Source organism: Sprattus sprattus, assembly GCF_963457725.1.
Source record: "Sprattus sprattus genome assembly, chromosome: 13".
Classification (NCBI taxonomy): domain Eukaryota; kingdom Metazoa; phylum Chordata; class Actinopteri; order Clupeiformes; family Clupeidae; genus Sprattus; species Sprattus sprattus.
Window position 1 is genome coordinate 8,693,189 of NC_137911.1, and position 21,011 is coordinate 8,714,199.

At 44.0% G+C, this 21,011-nt stretch overlaps 2 protein-coding genes across 2 annotated transcripts in view; one reads left to right on the forward strand and one right to left on the reverse strand.

Annotated features, from left to right (window-relative positions):
• The first annotated feature begins 161 nt into the window (after window positions 1-161).
• The window catches only part of sec23a (Sec23 homolog A, coat complex II component), a 23,470-nt gene continuing 2,620 nt past the window's right edge, over window positions 162-21,011 (forward strand). The window contains exons 1-17 of the mRNA XM_080849626.1: window positions 162-265; window positions 1,344-1,584; window positions 1,907-1,964; window positions 2,105-2,191; window positions 2,470-2,706; window positions 2,927-3,006; window positions 3,300-3,444; window positions 4,043-4,201; window positions 4,625-4,740; window positions 5,222-5,345; window positions 5,541-5,621; window positions 5,942-6,031; window positions 13,691-13,797; window positions 15,037-15,190; window positions 16,232-16,309; window positions 16,483-16,644; window positions 17,146-17,232. Coding sequence (XP_080705752.1) covers window positions 1,364-1,584; window positions 1,907-1,964; window positions 2,105-2,191; window positions 2,470-2,706; window positions 2,927-3,006; window positions 3,300-3,444; window positions 4,043-4,201; window positions 4,625-4,740; window positions 5,222-5,345; window positions 5,541-5,621; window positions 5,942-6,031; window positions 13,691-13,797; window positions 15,037-15,190; window positions 16,232-16,309; window positions 16,483-16,644; window positions 17,146-17,232 — 1,986 coding nt within the window. The 5' untranslated portion in view covers window positions 162-265; window positions 1,344-1,363. The remainder of the gene's footprint in view (window positions 266-1,343; window positions 1,585-1,906; window positions 1,965-2,104; window positions 2,192-2,469; window positions 2,707-2,926; window positions 3,007-3,299; window positions 3,445-4,042; window positions 4,202-4,624; window positions 4,741-5,221; window positions 5,346-5,540; window positions 5,622-5,941; window positions 6,032-13,690; window positions 13,798-15,036; window positions 15,191-16,231; window positions 16,310-16,482; window positions 16,645-17,145; window positions 17,233-21,011) is intronic.
• LOC308374659 (adenosine receptor A3) lies at window positions 8,839-12,087 on the reverse strand (the record flags this gene model as incomplete). Its single annotated transcript, XM_080850539.1, has 3 exons — window positions 8,839-9,133; window positions 9,949-10,102; window positions 11,394-12,087. The coding sequence occupies 3 exons, from the start codon at window positions 12,085-12,087 to the stop codon at window positions 8,839-8,841; spliced, it is 1,143 nt and encodes a 380-aa protein (XP_080706665.1).

Below are 21,011 nucleotides of genomic sequence, written 5' to 3' on the forward strand. Positions count from 1 at the left end.
TTTTTTTTTTTGGTATGTTTTGCTCTTCCCTTAAGTGAACTTGAAATTACTTGACATTATGAAACTACAACGTGGATGTGATTGGACGGACCATGCCCCAGAATTTATTTTGGGAAAGGACCATTTTCAAAGCACCACCCCTCGACGTGGCAAATGTTTCACGAAGCCATGTTGACTGCTGCTACGTAAGCATTTGGGCGTAAGTAAGCTAGGCAGTGTATGGGCCCCTTCGCTGTCAGTGAAAGCGGTGTAGAAAAAACAAGAGGTATGTGCTTCACATTTTCTGTCTGGTATATGAGCGGTTCTTAGACTTACTTAACTATAATTCATGGCTTGTTGCTTTGGTATTTCTGAATGGAGTAAGTTGCAGATAACGTTATCTTTACTCACTGTTTTGATTAAACTAGCGTAACATTTTACTGGTTTAACGTTACAAGTTACCGGTTGGATGCAGCATTGATTCAACACGGACTACCTCGGAGGTTGCTATAAGATAGTGTAATGTAGTAGGCTATCTTTGTTAAGGTTATGGGGCATTTGTTACCAAAGACATTGTCATGAAGTCTGTTATTACTCGATTTGTCTTCGCAACGTGTGTTGACATTTTTCTCTTGATACCAATAGCTAGTAAGCTAGGTATGATAGCTAGCCAGCTACGTTAGCTCTAGAGCAAGCCTATATCTCTGTTGTTGTTGTAAACATATTACAGTTAGGAATTTTCTCAGGATGATTCGTGGTTTAAGTGAGGTTGGTGGTAATACCTGTTACTGTTACCTATAATGTTCTGGTCGCTTGACAACCAAACAAAACTAAGTTGACTCTGCCAACAGCTAACTAGACCTCAACTTCAAGATAGGACCCCAACAGTCTTTGGCATCCCAGTGTAATTTCACATAGGTCAGCATTACATCGTTGAAGTTCAGTGTGAATAAAATGTTTAGACTGACGTAGATATAAGGATGTTAACATGATCAAATGACTGATTTTAGTGACACTGTACCTGGGACATAGCAAGGGATTTTCTACATGAATACAGGCTACCCATGAATCTACATTTGTTGTAAACGTGGCATTAATGGTAAATCAGGCATTTATGGTGTGATGGCATAGTACTTTAATTGATATTGCTCTGGCTTAAAGTCCAAAGGGTATACAAGGTAAGTAAGGCAGTAAAGTAATATGTTGCCCTCTGGATCTCCATTTTTCTTCTACCCTCCCTGTATGTGTTGCTTGACTTGTATCAAAAGTAACACTGTTACCATGGATGCTTTACTGGTCATTAAACTTCATGACCAGTCCTAATGTAGGTGTTGTAACATTTGCTTTTCTTCTCCAACCAATAGCCTAGTTCCCAGAGGGTGCCATGGCTACCTTCCAGGAGTTTATCCAGCAGAATGAGGACCGTGATGGTGTGCGCTTTAGCTGGAACGTCTGGCCCTCTAGCCGCCTAGAGGCCACCCGCATGGTGGTCCCCGTGGCCTCTCTCTTCACGCCTCTGAAAGAACGTCCGGACCTCCCCCCTATTCAGTATGAGCCAGTGCTCTGTAGTCGAGCCACCTGTCGCGCCGTGCTCAACCCCTTGTGGTAAGTAAGCCAGAGAGAACAGTCTGATCAGGGAACGGACCAAACTATTTGACAGCTACCCAAGAGATGCACAGATAAGCAAAGTTTATCTGATACAGATATAGGTAGGGCCTTGCCAGGTGACCGATACTAGAAATGACCACGGTACGCCTTCCTTAGGCGTGCTGTGCAACACTAGCCTGTCAATTACATTGTCAAAATCACTTCAGTGAACTGAAAGACTGAACCGAGTAGGAACAGCCAATTATGTTTTTTGACACGCCGTATTCAGTCCAGCTGTTCCTCTCTAAACTTGCACATCTGTTTTTCTTCTTTGAAACAGTCAAGTGGATTATACAGCCAAACTCTGGGCTTGTAACTTCTGTTACCAAAGAAACCAGGTATTTCCATGCATGCAAAAACATATATACTTCTAGCGTATTGTTTTTTAAATATTCCTGTTAAATGTTCATTATTTCAGGCATATTGATTTACATTTGTCACAAACATGTACTTATTTTCTTGTACGGCTTCATTCCAGTTCCCACCAACCTATGCTGGAATCTCAGAAGTGAACCAACCAGCTGAGCTCCTTCCCCAGTTCTCCACTATAGAATATGTTGTTCAGGTAAAGTAGAGCATAGTCCTCTTTTTTTCTTTCTTCTAGTGATAAAATATCCACAGTCCAAACAGAACTGTCTATTTTTGCCTGGACTTGAAGAGCTCAAGTGTTGTAGGTATTTCGTGGTTGATTTACTCTTTTTCATCATGCTCAATTAATAGAGTAGAATTCAGAGTTTTGTTACTCCTATTCACACATCACCAGATGATGCTTAGATGATACTTTGGAGAAACTTAGTTCCATAGTTCTTGTTTCGCTCTGAATGTCCGCCATTTTTTATACAGAGAGGCCCCCAAATGCCTCTGAGCTTCCTCTATGTGGTGGATACGTGCATGGAAGATGAGGACCTGCAGGCGCTGAAGGAGTCTCTGCAAATGTCTCTGAGTCTGCTGCCTCCCACTGCCCTGGTCGGCCTCATCACCTTCGGACGCATGATCCAGGTGCACGAACTGGGGTGTGAGGGCATCTCCAAGAGCTACGTCTTCAGAGGCACTAAAGATCTCAATGCCAAGCAGCTACAGGTGAGGTTGTTTACACAGGGTTGCTCCTTACAAATTACCTTAAGGTGATTTCTTGCTTGACAGAAATGAGAAATCAAAATAACTCGGATGAAAGCTGCAGATTCTGTTCTTGAAAATACTTCAAGTTGTTACTTTGAACTTGCAGTGATTTAGATGCATTGAAAGTGCAACTGGTATTATTAAAGGTATTTTATAACCTGGCTGCGAATGTTGTCTTCAGGAGATGCTTGGGTTGACCAAGCCAGCAGCACCGCAGGCAGGAAGAGGACCACAAGGCCCTCAAGTTCCTCTCTCTAACAGGTAATCCATGGAGCATTTCTCAGTTCTGGGATGGGGTGTTGCCAGCATATGCTTGAGACTTTGTTGCTGTGGGATCTTTCAGAATTAAAAAAAAAATGAGAATGAAAATTATCCAGACTAAAATGGCTTGGAGAAATGATGATATACACTCTAAATGGGGAATACATTTTTAGTCCACAGCCTGAAGGACACACTTTTAACTGAATCTCTATTCTCTCCAAAACATGCATAGCATTGTTAGTGCAGGAGTTAATGGATTGCCTTAAATTAAGTTGGGTGTTTGTTGTGCTCAGGTTTTTGCAGCCTGTCCAAAAGGTTGACATGAACCTAACTGACCTCTTGGGGGAGCTGCAGAGGGATCCCTGGCCTGTGACCCAGGGCAAGAGGCCACTGCGCTCCCTGGGCGTAGCGCTGTCCATTGCTGTGGGCCTGCTAGAGGTGAGAGATAAAAACATTCAACCAAGCACATCAAGGCCATGCTGGGCACAAGTGCAGGACACGCACAAAAAAGCACAAAAATATGCCTGTAGGCTAACTTCATAAGCTCCTAAAATAAATGCCAGTGCAGGAGGTCTACCTCCTGGAATACATCTACATTTTCTTGTCCCAGAATACATTGCTCTGTCCTGTTTTCTGTTTTTACTCTCTCTCTCTCTCTCTCTTTAAGAACTTTGAATTAACGGTTATCATCAACGCGAATGTTTCATCGCGGAGTGATTTATTATTAGCTGTGAAAAGTCCCGTAACTGTTGGTATGTTGACGAATAACCTATAGCATGGAACGTCTCTCGTCCAATCAGAAACAGCTAAATTACGCTATAGAACCCAATTGTTTTATAACAGGAAATAATGTAGGGTAGAACGTTGGGATGGACCATTCAAATCAACGGTACTTTTTGGAACATTATATATAGTAAATATATATAAACTGTGTATGAGATATGATATAGAGAGAGTACATTTGTTAACGTATAGAGTATATTTATTAATATTTAGTGACTACTGTTCTGACTTCTCTTTTCATGCCTCATGGCAGTGTACTTTCCCCAACACCGGTGCTCGCATCATGACCTTCATTGGTGGTCCAGCCACCCAGGGCCCTGGCATGGTGGTGGGCGATGAACTGAAGATACCCATCCGCTCCTGGCATGACATCGAGAAAGACAATGCCAAGTTCATGAAGAAAGCCACAAAAGTAAGTCTCGGGTGACCGCCTTATTTCCCTTTTTATTTTGCCTTTAATAGTTTAACTAGGAACTGATTACCTTCTTTTGACATTATCAGTGAAGCCAACCTGGTATGTTGAGGAATAGTAAAACATTTGTTATTAGAGATTCCTATACCATACTGTCAGCACTGTTCCACATTAGTTTCATGTCTTTCAGTATGCAATCTGTTTTCTGAGCTGAATTCAGATGTTACACATGGTGCATTATTTCTGTTTAAAGATGCAAATTGCCTTAACCCCAATAATGGGTGATTTGATCCTTAATTCTTATCAGTCATTGTATATGTAACATTGTTGCAGTACTCCTAGCAGGTTTATAGGCTTTAGTGTGTAAATTAAGTGGCTCTGATATGTATTGCATCTAAATCGACCTCTTGACACCTCTTGCAGCACTACGAAGCCCTGGCCAACCGTGCATCAGCTAACGGCCACATCATTGACATTTACGCCTGTGCCCTGGACCAGACAGGACTCGCCGAGATGAAGTGTTGCTCCAATTACACAGGGTGAGAGGCAGAGTACTGTCACATCAGCTGTACTGCACCTGAACAGTGACACTCCCTTCCCATGGTAACCCAAATTAGAGTCTGTCCTGCTGGCTACATTCATAGTGATGGGAAAGGGACTGGGATGTGTAGAGGTCTAAAGCTGTCTTCTCCACCAGTTCTGCCATTTAATTGATTGAAGATTGAAGCAGGGTTTGTTACATCAAAGTAGATTGGTCTGTTATAAGAGCTTTATGTAGAAGTAGATTAAGCATATCTGAAAGTCATGGGTCATGGTAATTCAGTTGTAGCATTAGTTGTAGTGTACTCCTTTTGGCTGAAATGAAAACAAATGTACTTGCAAATTCAGTGGAATAGTGTTTGACTAGTTCATCATTATGGCGTGATCGTACTTGTTCTGAGGAACAAGAGGAGCCAGTTCTATGATGATATGTTGGTTTTTAATGATGGGTGTAAAACATACACTTTTTCCTCTGGGCAGTGGTTACATGGTGATGGCCGATTCCTTCAACACGTCACTCTTCAAGCAGACCTTCCAGAGAGTTTTTACTAAGGAAGTGCAAGGGGCCTTCAAGATGGCCTTTGCTGGTACTTTAGAAATTAAGGTATATTTAAGTTTTTGTTTTCTTTTCAGTTGAAACGGTAAAGTGTTACAGAATTGTTCTGGGGGAGGGGCTGGATAACATAGTGTTTACCAGGTGGTATTCATCACAAATGAAGTGAGAACATGACTCACCTTAACATTGGATCTCCAGCAAAAAAGTGCCTAATGTTGTCAAACCTGTCTGATTTGCTCTCAGACTTCAAGAGAGGTCAAGATTTCAGGAGCGATTGGCCCATGTGTTTCTCTAAACGCCAAAGGACCGTGTGTGTCTGAAAATGTGAGTACACACTGCTCTCTTCGTTTCATTACCTGCATTAGTCTTTGTGTAACAGGCGGTGCCTAATCTACAGGCTTTTTCCTTTACTCTGTCTCTCAAACAGCAAACAGCTCTGTAAACTGTTTACTCCTGTTTCTTATTTAAATCACAAAGTTTAGCTGAATTCTGTGATGGTAAAGGTACTCTATTGGGAAAAAAAATGTTTAATCGTACTATGTAGTAGTAATTGTGTTATTGATGGTTTATTTCATTGGTAATAAAGTATTGAATCTGTAATTAGCAATTTGTCCTCACGCTCTCTCTTTGTCACACCTTGACAGGAGATTGGCACTGGCGGTACATGCCAGTGGAAGATCTGTGGCGTGGACCCCAGCACCACTCTGGCTATCTACTTCGAGGTGGTCAATCAGGTGTGTTAGTGTTATTAGTGTGTGTGTGTGTGTGTGTGTGTGTGTGTGTGTGTGTGTGTGTCCTCCTAGCGCTGTCTCAGTTGAGCCATCAGAGAGAAGAGTTAAAGGGTAACTTGTAAAGACTTATAAAGAGGGATAGCTGTGAGACAGCTCAGTTGTTATTCCATTCACGCCTGCACTGCAGTGGAAGAGGTGCTGCACAGATTGATGGGATCTCGTTTTAAATGCGTTTAAAGGCCCCTAGCGTACGGGCCGGATTTAGTGTCACCTTGAAATGCAAACACAACTTTGGGATGAGGGGGAAAACAATCTCCACGGCGCAGTGTATTACATTGCGCGGCATGGAAATGCAATGAACAAGAGTTCATTCATTGTGCGATGTGAAGAGAGCTTTTCACAATGATAACCCAAATCACAATTTAATGATGTAATCATGTAGCCTGACGATGTCATACTCATAATTCTAGTCAGAATATAAGTCTGATGCTGCTCCATTGAGCTGTGATTATGTGGCGTGTTTCAACGAACCAGGGAAAAAAATGCCTCTTCGCTCAACTGGATACCTAAAACCAATCACAGCAACGTAGTATGACCATCTGATACATTAAACTTTTGCCGGATCCCGTAGGAAGGACGGCGAAAACATCTTTTCGACCGACAAATGACTTTGTGAGATATGCATGCTCACGTTATGCTTATTAGCAGCGAGGCTAGCTAGCTACTATGTGTTTCAATGGATGTTTGGTCTAAGCGATAGCAATAACCTAACAATAATGTGCTCTAGAGCTTCAGTTAAGACCTACAATACTCTCCAACATTCGTGTTGCACATACACAACTAACCGAGTCAATGTAGACATAAAAAAAAATCGTGTAGATAGCTTAAATCACATAAACAGGCCACTAACAGGCTCCCGAGACGCCGCCATCTTGGTACGATTTTGAATCTACCGGTAATTCAACTCAAGAGTTGGTTGGTCATCTGTCCATCATCGTATAAAGCCCGTCCTGACAATTTGCTTGGTCCGGCAGAATCCTGCCTTCTGATAATCTCTCCCCAACGGCACAGAGCCAGACCGAACTTCCCAACCTCAAATTTTGTGGGCGGGGTTCGGTCTGGTATCCAGGCTAGTAATCATGCCATACCACTCCAAAATGGAATAGTCGTCTTTGCTTTCCCTGCTGAAAATAAACCGTGGTCACCTCAGTGTCAATAATCAATGTGTTTACATCCACTTAACCTTTATTAAGTTTTTGTGGTCCTATGAACCAAACAAAGACATTTTGGCACAGTTTCTGTGTGCCGCAGACTGTATAACAATATGTACACTGAACAAAAAACAAGGGTAACGTCAGAGGAAACGCATGGACTATTGAGTTGTTTTTTTCAACAGGCAGAAGCAAAGCAGAGTTTATTTCACCCACGGAGACACGCCCCCTATTTGCTAGTGTGTAATGTAACCGCTTCTCTTCTGTTTTTCTGGATGGTAGTTAGAACAAGATGCAAATCAATGCAACTGATGATTATGCATATCATTGTGGCTGTTCTCTTCGCCTCATGTCAGTGCTGTGCGCTGTAAAACCATACATCATGGTGATTCTGTTTCTCCCCTCATCTCAAAGTTGTGTTCGCATTTGAATGTGGCACAAATTCCACTTCATACCAGCACCACCTGTCAGTGGTACTCGTGACCGTGGAGTAATAACTAGAGGAAGATTAACTAGGCCCCCCCCAAGGACTGGTACACTTGGAGTATATGTTCTATACAGACAGCAACCTTTTGCTTCATGGTCTATAGTTGTTTGGCAGATATGACATCATGCTCCCTCAAGAGCTCTTTAGGCATATGTGTTGTGACACACACACTTTTGTTCGTGCCATGGGATTGATGACTCAGCACTTAGTAGTTTCGCATGTAAGTCACTGTCATAAATGCCCTGACAACTGTGACACATTTGAGCTCCACATATTGACTCAGTCGTGGCATCTGATAGTTTCATCACCTAATCTTGCAGCCGCACAGCCACCCACTGGAGATGTGTTGTGGAACTCTGCTTGAGATGAGTCAGCTTCAAGGACATTTCAATCATTTTCAGATGGCACCATTCAGGGTTTTAGCCTTCTGCTGAACGATTGGGGTATGTTTCTCGTTTTGACCACTAGAGGGTGCAAGGTCTTCAGAAACGCTCTGCTTAAATAACTGGAAGTGGTGACTTGTTCTGCTTATACCTAGCAGTTCATTTGCACAATATTTGATGTAATGAGTAATACAAGAGTTAAAGCAGATGGATTTTTTGCAGTTAGATTTGATCCTAAAAGCTAACTAATATTCTAAATTATTCCATGTACACAAATAGGGTGTCCCCCTGATGAAAACTTATGAACAGCACTTAATTATTGAGTAACTGTAGTGTCTCTTACTTTATTTATATAAATAACAAAAATAATGTCATGAGCATTCCAACCCCCCTTGTGATTGGCGCAGTGTGAGTCCTGCCCACTGCTGGCATTGCGAGCGCATGTGTTGGCAAGCGGGCAAGCTGTTGTTTATTAACTCAAGCGGTAAGAGGAGGTCCTTCAGTGGTCCCTGCAGTGGCATTGAGACGACTTGAAGAAGACACGCAGTCCTTTTGAAGAAATAGAAGCTATTTGTGCAAGCCATCTCCTCACTCCCCCTCACACTCCCTCTCAGGAGACCACTGTGTCCACACTTGGCTAAAACACGCTGGAAAAAGCACAATCTGAAAAATATTTGGGGTCTCCATATGGCATGTTGCTTTGTTTTTTTGTGTGTCTTTTTTCCATTTTTACCCACTGCTATGCATGCTGTTGTAGACATTGTCCTGGGAGGCGCTAGCTACTCTCGATGGGCTGGTGCATGTGCTGATGCTGAAGCTCTTGCCCTGCGGGATGCTGGGAAGGGCCAGTGGGTGCGTGTGATTGGTCGGAGGGGCAGAGGCGGGAGGCGGTGGCACGGATGAGCAGCTCTCTCTGGCCCTGGCCGTCCAGATGGTTGTGCTCTGAGACACGGTGCTCTTGCGGCGCTGCTGGAACATCTGTCTCAGCTTGGTCAGACTGAGACGCAGGGCAGCCCGATAGCGCCTGAAGAGAGGGATGAGGGAAAAGGAGGAGACAGGAAGGAGAGGGAGTACGAGAGAGAGGGAGTACGAGAGAGAGGGAGTACAAGAGAGAAGGAGAGAGAGAGAGAGGGAGTACGAGAGAGAGAGAGAGGGAGTACGAGAGAGAGAGGGAGGGAGAGAGAGAGGCAGTATGAGAGAGAGAGAGAGAGGCAGTATGAGAGATAGAGAGAGGAAGTATGAGAGAGAGAAAGAGGGAGTACAAGAGAGAGGGAGTACAAGAGAGAGGGAGAAAGAGAGAGGGAGAAAGAGAGGCAGTACGAGAGAGAGAGAGCGAAAGGGAATACAGGAGAGGGTGGGAGGGAGAGAGAAAGTGTAAGAGAGAGAGAAAAAAAGTCTAAGTGATACTTGATTACCCATGAAAGTAGATTTGAAAGTGTGAAATCAGATAGTCAGCCCGTCTCTTTTCGTTCCATCAGATAGTACTTTAGCCTGACGGCCGCCTGGCAACTTGACTTAAGTAGCTGGCCCAAAACTGAATGCTAGCTGTAGGTCTCCCAGATATGTCACAACTGGTATTTCCAGCATGTTGAAAATGAAATGCAAGGTTGTCTTTATACCATTTATATGTTTAATATTGTACCAAAATGATGTTACAGTTGGAAGAGCAGTCTCCTTGGATTGGAGAAGTTGTCTTGGTTTGTTTTGAACTATGTAGGAATGCCTGTTTGTATGTATGCTGATTTGTGTGTGTGTCTGTGTCTGTGTCTGTGTCTGTGTCTGTGTCTGTGTCTGTGTGTCTGTGTGTGTGTGTGTCTGTGTGTGTGGGGCATAGTTTACGTTTGGGTCATGGAGTTGATCCAAGGGTTGAGTGCGGAGGTGAAAAGCACCAGCCATGTGGCCACGGCAGAGGCAGGCTCAGGACTCTCTCTCCCCGTCAGCGACTCGTAGAAGCAGAGCACGATATAGGGCAGCCAGCACACTAGCAGACACACTACACACACACACACACACACATACACATACACACACACACACACACACACACACAAACACACTGGTAATACAAACAAATGTCCAATGCAAATACACATACATAGACATTGCTTGTTTTATTGGGTAAGGTGGCTATCGAATGCTGTTTGGAATGGTTGAATTCCTCCTTCAACAGCTTTAACTCCTCCTATATGCTCAACAGCTTTGTGTTTTTTTCTCTGTGAAACATGTCTATAAATGGGTTTTCAGAAAGCCGAGCAAGCTCGAGTTGAACTGTAGCACTGTATTTTGAATGGATACGGTCATGCCATACACTGAGATTCTGAGATGTCACCTTCATGCAAACCATCAACAAGTGTGTGAAATCAATTGTCTCCATGATATGGTTGTTTCCTCTCTTCCCTAGGTAGAGCCAGAGAGTGACTTCTCATAATACCACACCTTCTGGCATTTGATCAGCCAGTTTTCATAGAAGTTTGTGTAAGCTTATGATATGCAATGTAGTTATGTATTAACTTGCATCTGTGTAATGATGCAATTATGATAATTAATCATCATGATAATGAGGATAGTTTGTTTAGCATTGAAGCCTAGCAAAGTCACTTGAAACCACATCATTTAACTCATTCAGAAAAGTATAGTGTCCCCCTTTAAAGTAACACTATACAACAATTTTACACTTTTTGAAGTATGGTTTTATATAGGCAACTAGTTTTTCTTTCATCCTGTAATTCATTTTGATAGCATATGTTCATAAACACCTGTATCTTTCCCACTAGCCATCTAAGTTATGCCCTATGTAGTTCTGTGTTCGGGGCTGGAACACCCTGCAAAAATGAGAAAAGCTTTCAAAGCATGACATTGCCAGCTATACTGCCTAAAGACACCATTTAGTTTGGTGTCAAGCGTTATCAGTGTCAACTGGGCTGTTGGTGGTGTTTGCAAGGTTTTTACATGCCTTTTAGGTAGGTATAGATTTAGTAAATAAAAAAAAAAATAGTATTCATTTTGACCAGGAAGAGCAGGAGTGGTACTGTTAGTAAACCTCTGGCGCTGTATGGTTTACTTAAACAAGTCTCCGCTTCCAGGCAACAGTATCCTGGATCGATTGTGTAAACAAACAGTGCTGTTTCAGATAATAACATAACAGCCTGGCTGAGGTGCTTTAAACACATGCCTCACATGCCTACTCTTAAACTGTCAACTGTCCAATCTTCAATGAGACAATTCTGTGCATGTTAGTATGGACACAGGGTGTGTCCACGTCCCCAGCCCCTGTGGCGTCTTACCTGCGGTGACAATCATGACGATGGAGCTGCGCAGGTAGTTGTTGGCGGGCACGTAAAAGCAGTGCTGCTCGTTGCAGACGAAGGTGCCCCGGCGCGCCTGCTTCTTGGCCACGTAGACGATGTAGCCGTACAGGCAGCACATGACCAGGATGGGTGCGATGATGCCCAAGCCCACGAAGAGCACGTTGAAGCCCACGCAGGAGCTGCGGAAGCTGGGCGCGCACACGTACCGCCCGGCGCTGTAGCCGTAGCTGCCGAAGCCGACCAGCGGCAGCGCTGCGTTGAGCAGGCAGTAGGTCCAGACGGACGCCAGCACGGCCCAGGCGCGGCGCGCCGTGAAGACCTGGGCGTAGCTCAGCGCAAAGCAGATCTCGGTGAACTTGTCCACCGTGGCCCAGGTGAGCGAGTGGATGGAGGCCAGCTGGAGCAGGACGAAGAGGAAGGCGGTGGCCTGGCACAGCACGCCCTCGCCGGGGTAGCCCTCGGGCCGGAAGAGACTGGTGTGGGCGCTGAAGGGGATAACCGACAGGCCCAGGGCCAGGTCGCAAAGGCAGAAGCTGCAGGTGAGCGGCCAGGTGTCGGTGCGCAGGTTCTTGTTGAGGAGCACCACGAGGAGAAGCATGGTGTTGCCACACACCGAGCAGGCGCTGGAGCAGATCATCAGCACCGCGTACGCCACGGCATTGGTCGCCATCCCCACATGTGGGTGTGTTTGTGTGAATGTGTTTGTGAGTTTGTGTGTTTTTGTTTGTGAGTGGGTGTGCGGCTGGAATGGTTTTCCTCAGAGTGCTTCCTCCTCTTCCTCCTCCTCTCGCAGGCTACATTTGCGTCCAATTCCGAAATCCCACTTCATCCAAAACAAAGTCGGAACGTCATGAATTCCTAGTCCACGGTCCAGAATACGGTAGTCCAGGTAGAGCGTCCTCGGCCACACAGAGTAGAGCCATGAGAAGAGACTGGTGACACAGGTGGATGTGCTCACGTTTTCATGGCTGTGCATGTGTGTGTATGTGCCACTCTCTGGGGACTTCTGCTGCTATGGATCTGCCAGTCTCATGCTGTGTTTGAAGATCATTCTCTCTCTCCGTCTCTCTCTCTCTCTCTCTCGGTCTGTCTCTCTCTCTCTCCCTCATGCACACACACACTCACACTCACGCTCACACTATCTCTCTCTGTCTATCATGCACACACACACACACACACACACTCTCTCTCTCTCTCATAGACACACACACACATTCTCTCTCTCTCTCTTTCTCTCATACACACACACACATGCAGTAAATCTCTTTCCATTGGGACCTGAGCTGCACACCCCTCAGCTGCCTCATCTCACGCTGCTCTCCCCCACCTCACATGCACCTGCCACCGTCAAAAGACAAACACGCCACTTTCCAGCGACCCAACTATGCAACAGCCTGGCTCTCTCGCTCGCCCTCTGTCTCTCTCTTTATGTTGCTGGTGCAAATAAGGTGGCTAACATTTGGAAAGCCGAGGGTTGTGTGGACACAGTGCTCACAGGGAAGCCTGTAACAGGGTCTCTGTGCAAACAGCCGGACCCGCTTTCAATATCCTCTCCCGTAATGGCTGCTGCCAGGTTAATGAGGCCTTTTTGCGCTCAAGTGTTGTTGTGGTAATTGGCAAGAAGCATGAGAGTAATTTGCTTTAAGCCCTAATCATTAATGATCGCTGGGCCTTTTCTGCCTCGTGCTAAGCTCTCGGTCACCAATTAAAGGTGCTTGTTTTGCTGCTCTGAACCCCACATGGAGCTGTTCACCAGCACTGTGTTCTCTGGGAGGTGATGTAAAGTCTCTCCCTTCCCCTGTTTTTAATAGTACGGCCATATGTGTTTTGAAATTAATTGCCGTATTACCACACGATCATCCGCATCACTCAGGGTCTATGAGCCACTAATTAGATGATTATTGAAAAACTTCTTTCCACTACATCACCCCTGCCACATTCAGTAGATAGGATATACGAAAAGAAATAAGGAATATTATTAGTACTATCATTACAGTGAAGAAAGAAAAGCAAATATCTAAGTGTTGGCAGCTGTTGCTGAGGCTCTTGTAGAAGCCGTGGCTGTAATGATGGGATTTGAAGTGTTAACATGACTGGATAAACATCTGTGTGTTATGACACTTCATCAAACAACATGTGCCCACGTACATACTGTATGCTACAGTGTGCTAATTCAGACTTAACCCTAGGAAGTACAGTGGAGAGCAGCGAGGATCTCTCCCATGAGCAATAGTCATGTAACGTGTGTCTCCTGTTTTGATGTTCTCCTCCAGCACAACGCACCCATCCCTCAGGGGGGACGGGGGGCGGTCCAGTTTGTCACGCAGTACCAACACTCCAGCGGCCAGAGACGCATCCGGGTCAGCACCATCGCCAGGAAGTTAGTACAACATCTCTACACATACCTTTCTCTCTCCATACAGTGTGTGGGTGTGAGTGTGAGTGTGTGTGTACAAAGATGGCTACCTAACCTTCCCAACAATTAATATGTTGGCTTGTAACCTAAGTCAAGCACTATGTTCAGAGGTATACATGTATTGAGATGTTAAACTAGATTGTCTCTGCTACTGAATACATAGAATCTGAATACATACAATACATACAATTCTTCACAGATGTACTTGCAAAGTATTTCTTGGAGATGATGTGGTGGTTTTTATTGTTCTCAGTCTGTCCAGATTCTTTCTATCTTGTGGTGTCACGTTTGTGCAGTTGCCATGACAACTCACAAAGGCTGAGACTCAGAAAGGAAGCTTTGGCTCTCAAAACAATAAAACAATGTCCATCAAAGCACATTTCCATAGAAACTACAAAATAAGACTGTCATCCCCAACCCCCCCGCCTCACACCTCCAATCTAACACACATTGATATAAGAGTGAAAACCAGTTATTCAGACCATAAAGGTAGGAGTCTCATTTTGACGTCAACAGAGTCTTTCAGCATATTTGTATTAGAGATGACCCAAGTAGGGACTTCATTTACTCCGAATGAATGGTATAGAAGACACCAGAATGGAGGCCAGGCCTTGGGGTTGTTGACACTTCTCATCCACTTAGCAAATGCTTCTTCCTCCTGACAACACGAACACATGTTACTGCAGCACAAATGAGACCTGCGTGAAGTTCTTCTTTTCAGCTTGCTCTTAGGTCTGGATCAGGCAGGTCTTCAAGCCTACATCAGGCAGGTCTTTTCAGAAGATTCACACAGAAGATTTCCATGCCCTGCTGCACTTAATCATTAGCTATCATCACCCCCACCCCCAATTCTCCTCTACTCATTTAGCCTCAGGTCCGTTCCTAGCATGGGTTTGAGGCTTCATCACACAGAAGGTCCTCTGTCCAGTCTGGCAATGCGGGAGTCAGGACACATCTCCCCCAGTGGTTGCATCATGTCCCCTTTGGTGCCTGTTCCTTCTAGAACATGATTGGACACTCTACCCTGTTTTTTAGGAAAGGCAGTGACAGGACTGAGGTCATAGAATTGCAGTGACAAGACAAACTAGGTTGATGCCAACTTTGCCACCAAAGGAGTGAATCTTTCATGAAAGTTTGCTAATATTTACCCCCTCCCTCTCTCCCTCTACCCCTTCCATCTCTCTCCTTCATTGTTTCTGTTAGCTGGGCCGACGCACAGACGCAGATCCAGAGCATCGCGGCCTCGTTTGACCAGGAGGCGGCGGCCATCTTGATGGCGCGTCTGGCAGTTTACCGGGCAGAGTCGGAGGAGGGACCTGACGTCCTGCGCTGGCTGGACCGACAGCTCATTCGCCTGGTGGGTTCAGTGGCTTAACAACAAGATTCCAGTACTAGATGTGGCTCGATACGTCCAATATGTTCCTTTGAGCCATTCGCAGAACTGATAATAACTTTTAAAAGTTTATGTATAGCTTTTAAGTTTAAGTCTCAAGAAAGAGATTTTACACCCTGAGATTACAATGATGCCAAAAGACCAAAAAGTTCTATTTGGTTTGTCCCAAAGAACAGGTACCTTTAAGCGTTCCTCAGTGGGTCTGAGTAAAGAACCCCTTTCTCCCTAGAGAGCATCCTTAAATACTGTAACACCTGCAGAGGTGTTAAAGCTGACCTCATATAGCACAGTGCTCGACAGATCGTGTTCATGCCTTTCACTGGTTTCTAGTCTGTCAGTGACTTTGGTTAAAAATTACAAATAAAACGACCTCTGCTGAAGGATTTATTGTCAATGAGCCCTTCCATCCCCTGGGCTAGTGCTTGGTCTGCACACATGACTAATGGAGCAGGCTGGTGTTTCCAGCACGCCCCCTCTCCACCTTTCTTATTGAAAAGCTCTGTAGGCCAGCATTCACAGATCACATCTTTCAAATCTACAAAGGCTGAGCTGAAACCAACTAAACATAGCCTTATGTGATACGTGTCTCTATAGGAAATATAACATTTAGGGGCCATATTTGGATAAGGCTTGAGGTATGTTATACAGGCATTGACCAAACATATAAAAGATCCCACATAAGATACCCGGAATTGAAAAACATAATTAGCTGTGTGCTTTATCTTGCCCCGAATGCAAAGTAAATAAGAGCTGCCCTGACAAGGTTTGTCCTGCTGTTGATTTAATTATACTCCTGTTTACTCTCTGACCAGCCTTGTGGCACCTCGGTACACATTTACCTGACTGTTGCCTGAATGTGATTGTCTTGATGGTGATCAAGGTTAAGTTCTCCGTATGTGTGTGTGTGTGTGTGTGTGTGTGTGTGTGTGTGTGTGTGTGTGTGTGTGTGTGTGTGTGTGTGTGTGTGTGTGTGTTTTAACGAACTTGGTTTGTGTCCATTCGCAGTGCCAGAAATTCGGAGATTATCACAAGGATGACCCCAACTCATTCCGTTTCTCAGAGACCTTCTCCCTCTATCCACAGGTCAGTGTGTTTTGAAAAGGCTTCTATTCAAATCATTAAAGTGTCAAATAAAGGAAATAAATGTATTCAGTGTTGATGGACTGGTTGTGTATTTCTCATATGTGAATATATTGTTATGATGATTGATGTGTCTGTGTATTCATATATCTGTTCCCTGGTGTCTGGTTTCACAGTTCATGTTCCACCTGCGGAGGTCTCCATTCCTACAAGTGTTCAACAACAGCCCAGACGAGAGTTCCTACTACAGACACCAGTTCATGAGACAGGACCTCACCCAGTCCCTCATCATGATCCAGCCCATCCTTTATGCCTACTCCTTTAACGGACCGCCTGAGGTCAGTATTACACACACACACACACACACACACACACACACACACACACACACACACACACACACGTACATAGTGTATAAACATGGCAAGCACAAATTCACAGAGACGATTACACAGCGCTCAGGCAGTTTGTTTTGGCCGTCCTGCCCGTGTCTCTAAGCAGAGCTAATGGCTCTTGCACCCTCAAGAGCTCCAAATGGCTCCTGTGGTCTCAGGGCAGCGCTGTGGTGGAGACAGAGGGAGACTGCGCTATTCCTCGTACCTGAGGGATGGAGGAATACATTAGACTAATAATGGCTAATGACTTTCTCTCTCTTCCTCATAGCAAAGATTCTGTTGCTCAGGTTGAGGCACCAACAAAATGAGATTTTGTAGACGTTTTCCACCTCATTTCCAACTGGTGGGAAAAACAAACAGTTTGAGTTTTTATCTCTGTCAAGTTTATCAGATTGATTTGATTGATTGGTTAATTGATTTGTGTTTGTCATTTGGTTTGTTTAGCCTGTGTTGCTGGACAGTAGCAGCATCCTGCCTGACCGGATCCTGCTCATGGACACCTTCTTCCAGATTCTCATCTACCACGGCGAGGTAAGCAAAGGCAAAGACTGTCTGAGCTGCTGTGATGAGTGGAGGGCCACAAACGTACCTGAATATCAGGTCTCACCTCCCTCCCACCACTCTGAGACCACCAAGCATGTCTGTGGAGGCGCACCAAATGAATGGCCCACATATTTGGTTTGAGAACTTCCAAAAGAAGGGAAATGTTTTCAATCTTCATCAGACAAAGGGCCTCATTTATAAAACGTACTTACGCACAGAACTGATCTTAGACTGTGCGTGCGATCAAATCCACGTCTAAGTACAGATTTATAAAAACCGTCTTAGACGTAGAAAAGGACGTATCTCTACGTCTGGTTTCAGCTCGTGTAAGTACATTTCCTTGCGGCAATACTGGAGTACTGCAGGAATTCAGGACTCTCCGAGCGCCGACAGGCAGCCGACACGCAGTTTCATCATCATGCACCACCGTCACCATTTGGGCTAATGGTGAAAGGCCAAATTAATGTTTCGCTCAATAAAATCAAATAAACTATTAGAATAATTTGCACATGAATGAGATTCACATCTTATAGGTATTCCGTTTTAATTTCACAAGTGTAAAACATTTCGCTCAAACTTATAACCTATAAAAAGACTAATAGTGGCTTAGTTTTCAGAAGAAGATATGGCTGCATTGCTGTTGTTAGAGGATATTGCCAACTGCGCAATAAGGAGAGAGAGGTTTTTTTTGTGATCGTGCAGACTTTTTGACACAGGATGATGTATGTCTGATAAGCAGGTACCGCTTGCCGAGAGCGTTGTGCCCAAATGGCCTCTCGTCTAGAGAGGCGCACCAGAGGCAACCAGGCCATACACGTTCAGGTATTGTCCGTTCTTGGATTCCTGGCTACAGGAACGTTCCGATGAGAAATTGGAGACCAGTCGAGCAATCCCCGTCATCATTAAGCAGAATTTTGCCCGATGTTCTTCGTAGTATAGCCTACTATCCCATATGCCCGCAATTTATTAGATTTCCATACAGTGCCCAGCTAAATGTGAAAGAGGATTTCCTGCGTAAAACAGGGTTCCCAATGTATTCTCATCCAGATTTCGCACACTCAGAAAGCCTAGGAAGCCCACTTCAATACAGCACAGGTCGGTAGTGGAGCGCACCAAAGCCTTGGTGCTGCTGCCGCAGATGCGGCTTCTGGTGCTGCTCGTGCTTCGGAGACGTGTCTACTACATGTCAAATACTTTGCTTTTGCCATTACGCCACCAGACAGGCTTTCTAACGATGTTTTGGCCCGCATCTGCTGTTCCATCAGCAGAACGTTGATGTCAACCTCACTTTAATTCTTCTGTTTACATGTTTCTTTCTTTCTTGCCACTGTCACAGAGAGTTTGTGGATTGAGGATGCGCTCTGTTTGTGCATTGAAAATATGCTGATTAGATTAAATAGGGGCGTTTTGAGGGCGGAGATTCAGTTGCGCACAATTTCACGACCATTTGTGATTTATAACCGAAGGATTGGCGTACACGTGTTTTTTGTGTGTACGTCTGTTTTCTGTGGATCTCACTTACGCTCATTTCAGGAAATGTCTTAGACAAAATGTAGGATGGTTTCTACGCAACGTTTTATAAATGAGGCCCAAAGAAGTATTTTCCCACTGATAATACATGCGATTGTAGGTTCTGTTTCACAAGAATCCTGTGACTTGCACCATAGCTAGAGGTGTGAGCTTGTGTGAGATTCTAATTGGTGTCATTCCACTGCTAGGAATGAATTGCAAATCTATCTGATTGGTGTAGTGGAAGAGTAACATTTTTTGAGGCCTACAAGAACGATACATGTAGAGTTATGTGTTCCCTGGAAGAAAAAAAATGGAAATGAATGAAAGAAAAGACCTGAAATTGAGACAGAAATGCATGCAATGCATAGGACTAGCGGGGAACGCTGTTAATAAACATTATTATTCATGCATTATTAGTTTTTTGACGAACACTTGCAGTGCTCAAAATGTAATCATTGAACAAAGCTAACTAGTTCTAGTTGCAACACTATTCTGTTCTGCAGTAGTGAGAGGTTTCCTCATCTTTCAATCCACCCCAGTAAGATTATCAGAGGTGGGAACAGGACCTAATACCTCAGAGTGGAGTTAGTGCATCTTAATCATCTTTTAGGGAAGGGAGGCGTTGACACTTTGGCAGTGACAGTGTGCGGCTTTACCACTGCTGAGGAAGGAGCTCATTGTAAAAGCAGGAACAGTTACACCTTGATACCAAAGAAACAGAGCTCCTTCGCCCCAGTGGTTGTAGTTTGAGAAGAACTTCTCTGAGAAGAGAAAAAAAGATGTGGAACAGACCATGTGGAAGCTGACAGTGTGGTGAAAATGCTTCAGCAAGTTTTGGGAAGCCGTATTATAATCCCGTTTTTTTTTCTTCTTAGTTGAACTGCCACTGTTTGCTGTGGTTCTCAGCATTTCACGACCTTATCAGAAGTCTGTAGTGTCCACAAGATGTTTTAGTGTTTTATTGTAGTTAGGGCTGCCACTAACGACTATTTTTCTATCGATTAATCTATAGACTATTTTATCGATTAGTCGATTAATCTAAACGATAAATTTTCCTCCCAAAAAAAAAAAAATCACCATTTCAGCTCAGTTCATTCATTTTATTTTTACATAATGCAGCACAAAACAAAATGTAACAAAGGCTGACATATTAAAGTGCAAAACTGCAAGTTTAAACTAGCAACTCCCAACATGATACAAAAATAAATAAAAAAGAGGACTTGTTATAAGTCAGCAGCACAACTCCAAAAGAAGACAGTGATATATCCTATGTTCCTTTGACTTACAACTTTTAACTTTATTGATCACAATTATTCAAATGTTATCTATTGTATTAAAGGCATCCCCAACACAAATGTGCTTCAAATAATGGCAGAAATAAAATATTTCGATACGGTACATTCTCAACAAGCACGAACAAACACTGGCACCGTCAATCAACGTAGAATAAGCCCAGATCTAGCCTACACATTTTCTGTTATTTAAAACGTAAAAACGTATTCAATGGAAATTCTAAGGTCGCAGGCAGACAACTTTATGGGTTTAATAATGCGTGTATTTAGCAGCTACAATGACAAAAGATATTTAAACTTACGGCAATTTAATAAACATGAAAAGACAATACTCCATCGTCCACAACGGCGCCTGTATGTTTTCGTTTGAGGTGTTCGCGCATAGCAGTGGTGCTGCTGTGATAAGCCATCGACACTTTGCAGAGTGCACAAACCCCCCTTTTGTGAGGTGCTTGTTTGAAAAACTCCCATACTTTTGACGCCTTTGGTCTTTGGAAACGTGTAGATTCCGTCTCTTTCCCCACCAAGTCGGACTCCGCTGGCTGCCGCCATGTTATTTCAAAAACTGAAGCATAGACTGAAGGCGACCAATGACTGGTGCCAAAAAAGACTGACGTCAGGCACGCAGCAATTATGTAGTGATACGGAAGACGCATATTCGTTATACTGAACTGAAGCGTTTTAGAAATTGAAAAGGTAAATTCATAAAATTAAAAAAAGATGCATCGACTTAAATTATTGATGCATTTTATTGATGCATTTTAACCGTCGACTTCGTCGACCACATCGACTAATCGCGGCAGCCCTAATTATAGTAAAGAAAATCAATTTTTGGACCTGTGAGGATAGAAAGATAGAAACTGAATCTGCTACCTGTGCAGTCTGCTCAAATGAAATGCATTTAAAGGGCTCAGTTCTCTCTCTCTCTCTCTCTCTCTCTCTCTCTCTCTCTCTCTCTCTCTC